Source organism: Aquila chrysaetos, chromosome Z, assembly GCF_900496995.4.
Source record: "Aquila chrysaetos chrysaetos chromosome Z, bAquChr1.4, whole genome shotgun sequence".
In the NCBI taxonomy this organism is placed as follows: domain Eukaryota; kingdom Metazoa; phylum Chordata; class Aves; order Accipitriformes; family Accipitridae; genus Aquila; species Aquila chrysaetos.
Window position 1 is genome coordinate 10,838,827 of NC_044030.1, and position 14,469 is coordinate 10,853,295.

A 14,469-nucleotide genomic window follows, 5' to 3' on the forward strand; every position below is an offset into this window, starting at 1 on the left:
AGTCATGTCAGCACTTACACTTCCTGTGTTATTACTAGTGGACGTAGTTTTGATGGAGAATTCTAAGATAAAGCAGGTATCTATCATAATAATACATCCATTTTTTCTGTAGAGTTGAAGTTATCTTAATAGCAAAACTGAACTGCTCTTGAAACTTGTTATCTCCTCTTTTTTTTTTCTTTTTTCTTTTGTTTTGTTTTTGGTGGAAAAGATACTGCACTATAAACAAGCAGATTTTATGAATGTTTTGCATTTAAAGAGTTCCCTCACCTAGTCAGCATAAGCAGAGATGCGTGAATTAGCTTGCTTTGAAAGCTAGCTGCCAGCCATGAAGCAAGTGATTTCACACATAAAAAAATGCAACAAAGAATTCCAGATCTTTCTGCATTAGCTCTGTTTGACAGTTTTTACATGCCTGACTTTGGTATCAGTTTGCAACATGCAGGTCTTATTTGGCAGAATAAAAGCACTTTATCTATTTCTTCATTAATGTTTCCATTACCGTTCTTGGATTGTGAATAAGTGATTAATACCTATATTGCCAAAACTTGTCAGTATAATGCACCAGTGCGTATATTTCAAGAACACAATGACTTGCTTTGGTGTGATAAATGTATTCAGTTGTTTGTATGAAAGACACTTTGTTGCTACGGATAAGAGGAGGTGTAATGTGATGCGGTATTCATGAATAATTGCTCTGTGGTGTCTGTTTTATTTGTTGATTTTGTAATTCATAACGGATACTTCTTCTGGTGTTGTATTATCCCTGTCAATAACCATCTGTTAGTGAATGTAGCTATTTTAGTCAATGGTGGAGGTTTGAGTAGTAAAGCAGACATATTGCCAGGCTTGCAGGATGTATTTGCTGATTATAGATGCCCCATTTAAAAAAATCTAGTGTACTAACATATGAAAGAATCCACAACTCAAGCTTGTATCTAACTGCCTCTTAGAACACAAGTTTGTGTGCTGTCCCAGGTAGCACTTAACTCCACATACTAATGTGAAAATCATCTTCGAGGCTGGGACTCTCCATATGCTGGTGTTCCAAATCTGTTTAATGCTTGTGATTGCCAGGAGAACCATAAAAAACACTGGTTATTTGTGAAGTAATACAATCGGGGAAAGTACATCTCCTTAAAAAGCAAAATACGTATACTTTCTGCATCTCAATAGCTAGTAAAATTCAGAACCTCAGATTCATTGTAGTTGTTTGTATTATTTAGCCTGTACTGGTTTTAGAAATGTCTAGGAAATAGTTGCATCTCATCATTGCAAAATGTCTTTGAGTGTATTTACTTCCAGAAAATGTCTAGAATGCATTTCCATTGTGTGAATAAAAACCATTGAACATTGCACTACAGGTGTCTTAACTTTTAAAGGATACTAATCTATGCTGTGCTTTCCTATTCAAACTTGTCTAAATTACATTTTGCCCTGACTTTGTTTTAGAGAGGGTCATTGAGGCTGGTCAGGATATTTGCCTTCAAAAGTGGCTGAAAATTGTCATTGTAGAACATAGAATTGTGGATTTCAATGAGAGTTTTTAACCCAGAAGATTTATAGAAGAGGTAATCATAGACCAAAGTCAGCGTAGCAACATGGGAAGCTGATTCTCATTGCTGAAGTCTCTTCTGTTTTCTAAAAATTTTGAAATCTCTTTTAATTCGGTATGTCTGCTCTCTCTAGGCACCCAAAATGTTATCTTCTCATCATATGCACGGCCTGGTGAGTTTGCCCCAGGCACGGGCTTTGCTGAAGCTGCTGGTAAGTTTCTATTTTCTAAAAATGTGGTGTTTGCATTTGGGGCTAGTGGTCTATCTGAATACACCTGTGTTCAGAGCAAATTGTTTTCAAATATAGCACTCATAACTCAATGCTGATTTGAGTCTTTCTGATTCTCTTTCTCATATTATTCAGTAAAATTACCTTCTGTAATTAAAAATGTATGCTGAGGTAGTTTATCATTTAATAAGCAAAGAAATTAAATGCCATGGTAAAGATTACCAGCAAGAGAAAAAACTAAGCGTCTGTTTTTCTAAGAATCAGAAGACTTCAGTGATATTCAAAGCTAAAGGAGGAAGTCTCCCCTTTTCTAGCTATAAAATGAGAAATATAGAGTCTTTTAGAATCAGTGATCTTTTTCTTTCTAGCACAGGATAAACTTTTGTGCTAAATTATTTTTCTTCTTTCTTGAGCTGCGATTTGTGTCCCCTTTTGTTTGGGTCTGTTGGTGTAGCTGAGTATTTCTTAATCTCTGGAGTGGAGGTGCTTTCTTCTTTATTGCTCAGATACTAGGAATAACTAAATTCCTTAAAAGCATTTTTTTAATTGAATATTGATGTTTTTGCCAAACATAACCTGCTTTTGTCTTCTAACATGTCTTTTCCACTTTGAGATGTCAAGTGATGCTATTAATACCCTTCCAGGTGTTTCGGTTCCAGGTGTTCCTGGAGCAGTTGGTTCTCTCACAGTCACCGCACCTGGACAGACGATGACTCCTGGTGTTCCACGAAATTCTGTTTTACTAGTCAGCAACCTCAACCCTGAAGTAAGTTTCATTGGTGGCACTGATGCAAGTATCAACTTGTATCAACTGCCAGAATCCTTCTTGCAAATTGACATTAGCTGAAGGAATGAGAGAGGAAATCTCTGTGCTGATAATATAAAAAACAGGACAGCTCTATTCTTCTTTGCGACAGATAGTTTGCAATATTGATGAGGTTAAAAACTCCAGTCAGCAGTGAAAAGCTTCCTAAAACAATTTACTTTAGGAAACCTATGTTAGCAGTGTAGCTAGTAATTAGAGAAAAGTCTATGGTCAGATGTGAGAAATGTTTGAAGAGGTAAACAACATATATTAAGACTAAACTTACTGGTATCTCTGTCAGTGACTCCTCTGTGTGCTACTTTATCACTAGAGAAGCCAAAGAATTTTTCATTTCTTACAAATCATGAGGAGTTAGAGAAACGGGAGGGAAGAGAAAAGGAGATAAAAGCATGCCAAATCAAGTACAGTTCAAAGAAAGATAGGATCTTTCTAGTTTTGCAACTTTTCCCAGGTTGGACAGGAAAAACACAGGTGCACTTTGCTCTTGACATCACTGTAAATTCATTTTTAAAAGTTAATAAATACATGTTCACTTTTCATAGTACCACACAGATTTTTTTCATGTGTTGGCAGTAAAGTTGCCAAGGACAGCTTGGATAGTTAGTTTTGTACTGGAAATTACATAGACTGTTCTATAAGCTTACTCCTGTTACTCAAATATTACACGTTGATCTGTGCTTAATTAAAAGCAATATACATCTCTTATAAAAATCAAGCTTTACCAAGGCCATGGCTTAAAACACAATTCTACTTGACTGTTGATAAGCAGTTCTACTACAGTCATGTAAAATTGTTGTTTGTTTTATACACTCATTAGATTTACTCCACCATAAAACTGATAAAATTAGAAGTTATTGGCAAAATGGAAGTTATCTTCATATTACTGAGATTTAAAAATCTGTTGACCAGTTACTTTAATCTTTAAGTAAATGCTGTGCTTCCGTTTTTGTACTAATAGCTGAATTCCATAGTAAGCATCAAAAGAAACAGCTGCAGATTAGGACTCTAAGACAAGTCACTTTTTCTTTGATTTGTTAATATAACTTATCAGGTAATTCCTGATGACTGCTGTGGATGTGCTTTGTGTGACTGATTATTCAAGATGATTCTCCGAGTCTTAAAAGAGAGTGTTTTTTAAGAATAGGTGTATGTGAACCATAGGTCAAAGCTATTTTTAGGACATTGCTGCTTTACTTAAATACTAATCATATCTGAGAAGTTGTCATGTAGAACTTTGTGCTGCAGTGCACGTTACAACATAAATGCATTAAATAATGCTCAACTTCTAAAAAGGTAAAAAATAAGAATGTACAACAACATTAATTGTTGTAAATATAAATTGTTGTAAATATATTTCTTGGCAACTGTGTAACACTTGTTCTTCAGTAGTGGTTGTCTGAGCCCTGTCACTTCTTTTTCTGTGTACAGAAAATCTGGTTGACCTTATTTCGATTTATATTTCAGTATGCATTTGAACATTCCCTCTTGACTTTTAAATTAGCTGGTTTTGTCTTCCAAAGAACATTTTTTTAGTAGAAATATTGCATTCTCATTTGGTTAAGAAATTTCTTTAAATAAACTGCTGAATTAAAACTTTTGGGCCAGAAGGATAAACTATAGAAGCATTTAAATTTTACATTTATAGTAATTGTTCCTTATTACTAAATGCTGATGATAAGAGATACGGGCTTACCCTTAGGCTGCAGTATCTTCTGTATTATTTTTAAATAATTTAGGTATGTTTGGTACGTATTTCAAATGTTGTGAGTTCAGAAGGAATAGGGCTAGAGAGTCTGAGTAGTGCTTCTGATATCCAGGTATTTTTAGTACTCATTACTGGCAAAACCTTTGCCTCAGTTGAATAAGATTTGGCTGCATTAGGGTGTAAATTATATTCTTTGGTACTTGGGGATCTTGGTACACAAGGATTTAATAAAAAATCACTGAAGAAAAATTATTTCTTTCAATATGTAGCTTTCTGTTCACAGCTTCTAATTGAACACAGTTTAAATACAACTCTCTATATGCTTCATATATAAACAGTTAAAACTTTATGTGTATCACTTTTGCATGTTATGGTCACGTACAGAAGTGGGGACAAAACTGAAGACAAAGCAAACACATTTTGAAGCAACTGGTTTTAGTTTTGTAGGTGTTGTCTGCTGTTTAGAAAATACAAAGGAGTTCTTGAATGCTCTTTTCTGTTTCTAGTTTAGCAAATGTTTTTTATTTTTCAGGGAATGAACTGCCAGCGTGGAAAGACTTAAGTTCAAATAATTAAGCCACTTAAAATATTAATAACTTCTTTGGCATGACAGACTCGGTCTTGACTGATGAAAATGCATGAGCTGAAGTGTTAGCTTGTTTAAATATTTTATATGTGCATAGCAAATATATATTAACAAGAGCACTAAACACTGTAGTTATTGCAGGGAACAGCTTTTGGAGAGACAGGTTTATGTATTAGTGTGCAGTATCTCTTCCATTCTTTTTGTTTACCGTGCACTTATGGAATAGATTTCTTTATTTGCATGGTTTTAAAAATAATATACTCATTTTATCATTTAAACAGGCCATCACACCATATGGACTTTTCATCCTGTTTGGTAAGATATGTCAAATATACCTTGAGAAACTACATGGCTAGCATTCTCTTTATTTATCTGACACATGCTGGTTAATGCAAGCTCCATTGTTCTGTCCTTGTCCAGAAAACACACAAGAGAATTTGCTGGTTTCAAAATGACAATAAACTGAGTCAGTAGTTGTAGGCCACAGGTACCAAAAAGGCAAAATGGTTATGGTGTCAAAAGATTTTCAGTGTGTGGTCCAATTTGTTTGCTACAAAGAATGGGAAAGCAAAGAAAGATGAAAAAACAAAGATTACATCAGAGGAAATGGAGTACAGAATTAGCACGTATGTTAGTTGCAGAGGACAATGTTTGTTGTCATAGTAGTATTTTAACATGCCTCTGTTAAGAGGACTTTAACACTGTTGGACTATTTAAAAGCTGAACATAAACTTGCAGTTTTATCACTAAGATCCTGGGCTTTTTCCCCTCAGAAAATAATACACAAACTTTAAAGCTCTCTTTCATACTAATATTCTAACCAACCTGTTTAATGAGTTGATTATTCTTTGTAATACTAATGTTAGTCAAAAGAAACAGACTTGCCTTTGTGCTGTTTGTAGCAATGCACTGGACAAATTTCCTTTCTGGATTTCCACAGGTGTGTATGGTGATGTGCATCGTGTGAAGATCATGTTTAACAATAAAGAAAATGCTTTGATTCAGATGGCAGATGCATTCCAGGCTCAATTAGGTATTGATTTTTAAGGCACAGTTTTGCTTCAGACTAGCATGAGTGTGATATAGGTGAGGAATTTGCCATCTGTCAGTGACAAGCATAAACAAATTAAATCCATCATTGTGATGCTTTACTACTACATACAAACCCTTCCTTGTATATGTTGATTATGATCTGTTTGCTTTCATGTAAACAAATTATTTTCCTCTAGTGATTTAAAAAAATCCTTTGGGTCTCAATCCAGTAAATATTAGAATTAAAACATCATACAATTTTCCTGTAATTTATCTTAATAATAGATCATGCAGTTTTCCTGTAGTATATCCTGTATCTAGCGATTTAAGAATAATCAACTGCTCTTTATTGAAATGCTGGTTTGCATTTTTTTGCATTTAGACTGGAGGTTATATTACATCCTTATACTTGTTTTAAATATAATGTTATGACATGGCCCACCTGGTGACATGGAAGTTGCAGTTTACATTTAGAATGTGAAATCTGACACTAAATAGAAGACAATATTAGTATTCAAAGAATCCTTTTTTTTTTTTTCCCTCTCCCTTCATTCCTGTTCAAATTATATTTCCACTTGTTAGCTATCAGCTACCTGAATGGACTGAAGCTTTATGGAAAGGTCCTCCACGCTAGTCTTTCAAAATATCAGTCAGTTCAACTTCCTCATGACGGACAACAGGACCAAGGTCTGACAAAGGACTACAGCCGCAGCCCTTTACATCGCTTTAAGAAGCCTGGCTCTAAGAACTTCCAAAACATCTTTCCTCCATCTGCCACCCTGCATCTCTCCAACATCCCGTGAGTATCTACATGTGTGATCTTCCTGGAAAGATGTTTTTTAGATTATGTTCTTAAGTTACAAAGTCTGACATAAGCTTTAAATTACCTTGGCCTTTTACAGTTTCCTGAGAATTTGGGTCATTCTGCTGTGTAATTAACAATAAGTGAATCCTTTAACTGTCACTTTTTTATTGCTAGCAAAGAGGATAACTGATTGAATGCTCTTCTTTATGAGTTTTAAACCAGTTTACATTTTCTTGAGAATATGTTTTTGTTTTTCAAATATTAAGTCCTGTGTTATAAATTTTTGCAAAGATTAAATACATGGTTTTGAAGATAATGTACTGGAGTTACTTTATCAAATTCATCACTGGCATTGTTATTTAATGTAGGTAGAGTTTTTAATCATTCTAACACTTTTTAAAGAATGGTTTTTACAGAATTCAGACCCCTTACATAGAGGGGAAGTTTTTTTTAAAAAAAATGCATTAAGGAGTGTGTTCTTTAAAACTGAAACAACCTTTTTTCCTATCTAGAATGTTGTCAACAATGTGTGGAGTGACAGCCAAACATAAGTTTTTACAGGCTTCTTTTGTTCAGCAGCTCTGCAGGGAGGGAAAAGGGAAAACTACGGAATTTTGTCCAAATAAGGGGGGGAAAAAAAAAAAAAGACACCTAGAAAATGGCTTTTTGAGTTAAATAGAAAACTTTCCAAATTTGAAAATATGTGAAGCATACTCCCAGTAATTACAGGATGAAAGGTATTTCTGAAGGTACAGGTTAAGATCATAAGTGATTTTTACGCAATCTGAATTTAACTGAGAGAATAATGGGGGAGGATGAAAAGCAGTAGAGTGTGTCTGAAACATTTTTGTAGCACACTGTGGTGCTAAATCTTAGTGTCAAAGCCAAGATGTTTGGTCTAAAGTGTTGACACGGCTTGAGTTGGTGAAGATAGTTTTTGCTGTTCAAATTTAATTTAGAAATCAGAATTGTGATTTTGATACTATCACAGAACGCTGTGCTCTTTCACAACTTGAGGGGGTTTTCGTTTGGTTTTGTTTGTTTGTTTTTTTAAATAGGCCTTCTGTTACTGTTGATGATATGAAGAACCTTTTTGCCGGTACAGGATCTACTGTGAAAGCCTTCAAATTCTTCCGGTAAGTTCTCTTGTAAAAATGCTGAGCAAGCTTCCACCCTGGAAGATGGCCAATTGCTTTTTTGGGAAATTCCATGTGTGTATAACTATAGGCAAAGTTCCATGTGCGTGTATCTATAGGCAAAAGCTGTACAGCTATGACAATTTTTATGATAATTCTAATCTTAAAATTTTAAATGGGATACTATATTAGCATAATTAAATGAAAAATATTCAGCCTTTTGACAAATTCCGCGTGTGTTCAAAGTAAGATAAGTTTAAGGAAAGTAAATACTCACTTCTTTAAAAAGAAATACAAGATGTGTATATATAAAATGTCATGTAAAAGGTGACAATGAATCTGCTTTAATATTCATTAAGGTTGCTTGGCAACATTATTTTAGCATGACCATACCTGCTAGAATAATCCCATATATATGGACAACACAAGTGTTTCTTAGAGGTCTTCAAGTCTTATTTCGACCCTGTTTTTTGAAGTGCAGTGTAATGGAAGAATGATACGGCTGTAGACCACTGATCTGCAAAATTTGTATATTTTTATTATCTCCTCATATTAGCAGGTGCATAACTATTTCTGATTCTTTCACTGTACAAGTGTTAAGTGTGTGTGATGTGGCTGAAAAAATACTTGTGTCACCTTTTTGTGTTGGCTAGTGCAATGAAAATTTGGTTAGGATTAATAATGATTTTTATTGTACTTCAGACACAATTACAAAATGGCTCTTATCCAGCTGGGCTCTGTGGAAGAAGCACTTCAAGCTCTCATTGCGCTTCACAATCATGACTTTGGAGAAAACCATCACCTCCGAGTTTCTTTCACAAAATCTACAATCTGACTTTTCTGTGAACTTTCCTGTAAGACTGCATCACAGTTTTAGTAAAATCTTCAAACAGGGACTGAAACAGCTGTGACCAGCTCTGTCTCTCAAAAGAAAAAGCTCATTCATGCACAAAGGATTAAGTAATGATCTTTCCTGAGTTTAGCTGCCAGTATGTGATCAAAGTTTAATATTAATCCATAGAAAGATGATTCTGTGAAATTGCTTTAGCAACAATATGTATCATCAAATTTCCTACTTAAAATTATACTTAGAGAACATCCTTTTACCTTTTGTCCAAAATCAGCCTTACAAAACATTTGGAGTGCTTTTACAATATACCAAACAAATAATATTTCTAACAAAATGGCGAATCTACTCTATACAGATTGAACACTAATTTGAATGTGAAATAGTGCTTGGGTTTCTTGAAGAAAAGCAAGCACTGACTGGGATCGTCCTCTAAATAGTATTTATGTTACCAGGGGTTTTTTTGAAAACAATAAGTCTGTGCTGTTCATATGGGTTAAATTATTTGAGAAAAGGCAGTGCCTTCTCTGTGGAGTAAAAGATATTTGAGAAGTTTCTTCGAGATGTGGTATCAGAGACTTATCTTGACTTAACCATGGAATGGAAGTTTGAGGTCTTATTTTTACTATGAAGTGATGTGTAATACTATTTTGGAGAAAATAAGACAAGAAAATAGTCCTGATTTCAAAGAAATTTTTACATTTCTTTGAAGAATAAAATGTTTACAGTCTTAGGGAAAATATTCAGGTCTATGATGGTTTGACAAGTTTTTCAGAAGTTATTTTTGTTAAAGTCATTTGGGGGCAGCAAAATTAAACCTCAAGAGTTTTTTCTACCACTATAATGTCTAATTCCTAAATTACTATGTATTTACTTAATTTCTTATTATGTGCCTTACTATGTGCTTATGATACAATAGCTTAGAGTTTTTTCTAAAGTGTCTTGAAAAGAATATTGTGGCCTTTGCGAAAATTCTCTTCTTCATCTTTTTGGTAATGTTTCCCTTAATACTTGAAATTTTTTTTTTTTCATTAAGTAATACTCTGAATTCTAGTCTCTTTTGCTTTAGTATAGATTGGATAGAGGTGGGAATGAGGTTTAATTCATTGCATAATCATGTAGGGATTCTTAGAATTTACCTTGTTGCAGTTGTCTGATACCAGTACTTGGCTGAAAAAAATTTCACACCCAGAGAAGTGTGCTAAAAAAACCCCTATATAGAGACACCAAACAGCAAATTTACTGCAGTTTCTGGACTTCATCTAACTTTGAGAGACATTGGGTGTATCAGAATATTCTCTTTTGGGTTTCTGCATTTTTCTCTCAGTATTGAACTTGAAGTAATAAAGAGCTATCGTTCTTTCCTTTGTAAGAATGCAAAAATGTTCGATACTGAATGTCTGTTTCTCTTTGGAGAATGAGCTGAGATGCAATTAGTTTTGGTGTTGAAAGCACATACGAACTTTAGTGACTTCTGACTGTATTTTAAAAAGTTAAATTTCTTTTTAAGAGATTTTTCTTTCCAGTATTTACTTAACCACCTTTTAAAGAGGTAGTCCTCTCAAACATAATATGTATTTACTTCTAACTACTGCAGAATTTGTTTCTGCTGTAATATTTTGGCACTCGTTCTTTTTTTTTTTTTTCATTAGGCTGTATGACTCATTTCTATCTTTCTAGAGGAGCATGTTTCTACCATGATACGGGTATTCTGGAGTAAGCTTTTTCAAATTTCCTCTCTGAAATATTTTTGCAAAATCAGCAGGGTACTAGCTTGCCTTCTTTTCTTGTGTGCAAGTTAATTAGAGTTACAGCAGCCAATCATAGTAAAGATGGTGCCAAACCTCCTATACTGCAACAAAAGGGTGCTATTTGACAGTAGACAGAATGCTGACTAAATACATATGTAGCTATAATAAGTGCTGTACAACACAAATAAATAAATAAATATTCAGAATGTACTATTTAGTGGAAAGTTAAACGGCTTAGTAATAACAGACAATGTTATCTCTGGGATTTGAGGTAGTCTTTCCATTTTCCCCTCTCTGAAATAGCTAATTCAGTTCGGTGAAGTTTGAAACTAAGTAATTGTGTGGTGCCAGAGCACCATATTAAGAAGGGACACATGAATGGTTTCAGCAAAGTGCAGTTGTAAGCAGGCTTGTTCATTTGCATAAGTCCTTTTTTACAAGATACTTAATACTGTCTGTGTTTTGCCTTGTTAGCAGGCACACTGATATCAGTTAAAGAGAATCTTGCTGGACTGGGAATGTTGCTTGTTTACTGCACATAAATTGCTTTGATAAAGCCAGCTCATATGAAAAATGTTTTGTCACTTTTCTTAAGAATTACAGCTACAGAGGAGAGGAATCATACTAGATCTGAATGTAACTCTAAAGCAGGAAAAAAAGAACCTTAAATTTGAAAGCTAACATTGGCACATATAATATAGCAGAAAATGGGAAAGCTTAATCAAACATAAAAGGATGAGGGCCTCTGACATTCTTTCAAAACCAGAAAGGAATAATTTCTTGGTTTTAACTTAATATTGAGAGTAGAGTTAATGTCAGCTCTGGACTGTTTGCAGTTTGAAATGTAGAGGTCTACAATTTAAGTTAGCAGAGACTTACAATTTTTTAATTTAAGAAAAATCTGGGTGGTGGATGTTTGCTTTTTGGTTTTGTATATACGTTTATGATTTATCTTTTTCTAATTTTCCACTGTTGTTGTTCTGTTTCTGCAGTTGAATTATTCTTGTCAACTTACTTTTGGATTTTTGTATATCTTAAAGATGCTGCCTCTTAGGGAGATCTGCTTTTACAGGAAGTGCACACAAGCTTTAAAACTAACAGTACATCTTAACGTTTGCTTAGCAGAAAGAAGGCCCTAGTTAAGGCTAGTTTATCTCATTCAGTATTCTGCCTTGAATAATTAAAAGCAAAACCGTAGTCCCTTTTGTATCATAAAGCATTGTCAGTGAAGGATCAGGACAAAATGAATAATTCTTATACTTTGTGCTTGACTCGTTAGTTAGTGCCTGGCTGCAAAAGCGCAGTTGCATCTCAGCTCTTGATTCTCTAAAGCATATATGAGCAGACCCCTTGATATCTGTGAAAAGAGCAGGATTTGGGAAAGAATGGGATTATTCTACAGATTCTTACGGTGATACAAGCTGGAAAGCAGCCTCTGGAGGCCTTAATCCTACCTCTCACTCAGATTAGGGCCAACTTCGAACAGTTGCTCAGAGAATTGTCCAGTTAAGTTTTCAGTATTTCTAAGAATGGAGATTTCACAAGTTCATAACATCTTTAATATAGATTCTTAATTTCTGTTTAAATTATTTGTGAAGTACCTGTGCACAGTGTAACTTACATTCTAAAACACTAGTGGTTATACCCTGACTACAGGTGCTGGAAACAGTTGAGGGTAGAGTTCTCTGCCTATGTATATGTCAAGTCCACAAAACAGCTGTGGATTACCTCTAGCTCTGTTTTTTTGGGGTGGATGCATACTTGGTTCAAAGTGTACTAAGGCCTTTTTAACAACCCAGGAGCGGCTTAGTGCCTTTTCAAATGACCTGTGATTTGATGCATAAGAGTAAAACTTTTGCTTTGAATTTCTTCAAATGTCTTTGAACATCAGAACAAATTTATGAAACTTTGATTCATAATTTGACTTGGTTGCCTTGTCAGCTGGTCCTGTCAATTGCACTTTTTTTGTGCACTGATAGATTGAGGTCCTTTTTATGCCTAAGATATTCCACATACCTGAGATTTGCCTTTATATGACATTTTCTGATTACAGATGGCAAACCTGTGTTTGTATGCTGAGAAAACTATTTGCCTCTCTTGATAATACTGCCAGTGTGGTTTGTGTGATCAAATATCTTGCCCTCCTCCGATTCATGTCAGTAGGAGGGTCATGAGTTTTGGTGGGTTTTTTTCTTTTATAAGGGATGTGGACCTACTACTTGGCATTGTATACCATTAGGTCATACTGCCGTTTTTCAAATTAGAGGTCACTTGCTTACAAAAAGCATTGTTTTTCCTTTACCTTTCGCCCTGGTATGTTGTTAACTAGAGCAGGACTACCAGACTTAGTGTTGTTACCATTGTGCTGAAAGGATTGTGTACTGGTCAGATTGCACAGAATTTTTTCTTCAGATTAACTTTATCTTCTAACTGTCTTCTGAAGATTTATTTGCTATATACAAGGCTGTTTGCCTGCTCTTTTCAAAGCAAATTCTAACAGTGAGGAATTGTGAATTATTTCAAGAAAGAATGGAAAAATTCTGAGGTATTTAACTTCAGGGTTTTACTGAGGGGAGGATGGGGGGCAGGAACAAAATTGGACCAAAGTTTATGTGCCTTCAGTAGTTTTACATGTAAGGTTTTTTCATATATGTTGCTGTCTTAAGTATAATAAATAAATTTTTTCCCCTGGATATTGTATATTTATATTGTTAAGAATGAATGTTGTCCACTGACTATACAATAAGTGAATTACAGCTCTTTCAATACAGATTTAATTATTTCTCTGCTTTTACCATTGCAGTTTTTTTCTTTTGTACTGCAATATGCAGGAATCCAAGCATAACCTGCATATTTCTAACTCTGAATAGTAATAACATGTTGTGCCTGGAGCAGTCCCAAAGAAAAAAAATGCTGAGGTAGTTGAAGCTCTGTTGATAGATCTAGAAAGCTTTTATCTTAGCACACTAATGTCATCACTGTAAGCAGTTTTTCAGTTCTTGGAAACTATGCATTATTTATGAGTAGGAAGCTACCACCCTTGTACTTAGTTAATTCAAAGCACTTTCCAATTTTTTTTGATATGTTATCCACTTTCTGCAAATGTTCACCCTCGAACTGCAGCAGCACAAGACAAAGGTTGCTAACCAAGCAGATTCTTGCATCAGAACGTCACCTCACTCTCTGACCGAAGGCTGACTGTTCTGGTTTTACTGAGGCATTTTGTGGAAAACCTGTTTTCTCTCATGCTCCTTTCTGATGGGAAGACCCAATGCAAAGTGGCCTTTACTTGAGACTACTATTGGTGGATGAAACACAGTGGAAAATGAGATCGTAATGTGAACCAAATGGTGCAAGATAATGCAGAAGGTTAATGGACTACTTTTAGTGCTGTATTCAAGACACACAACGCATAGCTAAGAATTGCTGACATTCCCTCATTTTACACGATCTGTTCAAAAAAGTTCCTTTTCAGTTTATAAAAAATGTTCATCTAGCACAAGAAAATGCTGTAAATATTTGTAACATCATGTTTTGGTTTTTTTAAACCTGGCAAAAAGTGTTTTGGGGAACAAATGGAAGTGTAAAATGTTTTTATGTAAAAACCCAATTGTCTTGTATATTTTAGTAAGCAACCGCTTTCATTTGTAAACATCTCGTGGCATTGCAGAAAAAGGATTCCATGTCTGTTGAGATCACTTAATATTACGTCTTCTTTTCAGTATTAAGGAAACTTATTTTCTGACTGTGTAGTGCACAGTTAATTTGATTTTGTTTATGCTTCAATATATTCTCTTTCTTTTAGGTTAGTATATTTGATGATTACTTTGTATCTATACCTAACTCTTCTTAACTCTAGTTGTTGTAACATGCATTTTAATAAATGTAATTACAGCTGTATTCTATCAAATTTTCCTGTGTTCTTGTCTATTGCTTTGGGTTTTTTCTTGTCTTACAATTATGCAGCTAATAGTGTCTTATTTTCTGTTGTTGTTT

General features: G+C 34.5%; 1 protein-coding gene across 2 annotated transcripts in view; it reads left to right on the forward strand.

The window, feature by feature from the left end:
- PTBP3 (polypyrimidine tract binding protein 3) overlaps positions 1-14,383 on the forward strand; it is a 61,076-nt gene extending 46,693 nt beyond the window's left edge. For both annotated transcript variants that reach the window (XM_030005568.1, XM_030005567.1), the window contains 7 exons: positions 1,690-1,767; positions 2,430-2,551; positions 5,184-5,217; positions 5,843-5,935; positions 6,517-6,733; positions 7,798-7,875; positions 8,578-14,383. In XM_030005568.1, coding sequence (XP_029861428.1) covers positions 1,690-1,767; positions 2,430-2,551; positions 5,184-5,217; positions 5,843-5,935; positions 6,517-6,733; positions 7,798-7,875; positions 8,578-8,710 — 755 coding nt within the window. In that variant the 3' untranslated portion in view covers positions 8,711-14,383. The remainder of the gene's footprint in view (positions 1-1,689; positions 1,768-2,429; positions 2,552-5,183; positions 5,218-5,842; positions 5,936-6,516; positions 6,734-7,797; positions 7,876-8,577) is intronic.
- Positions 14,384-14,469: the final 86 nt, after the last annotated feature.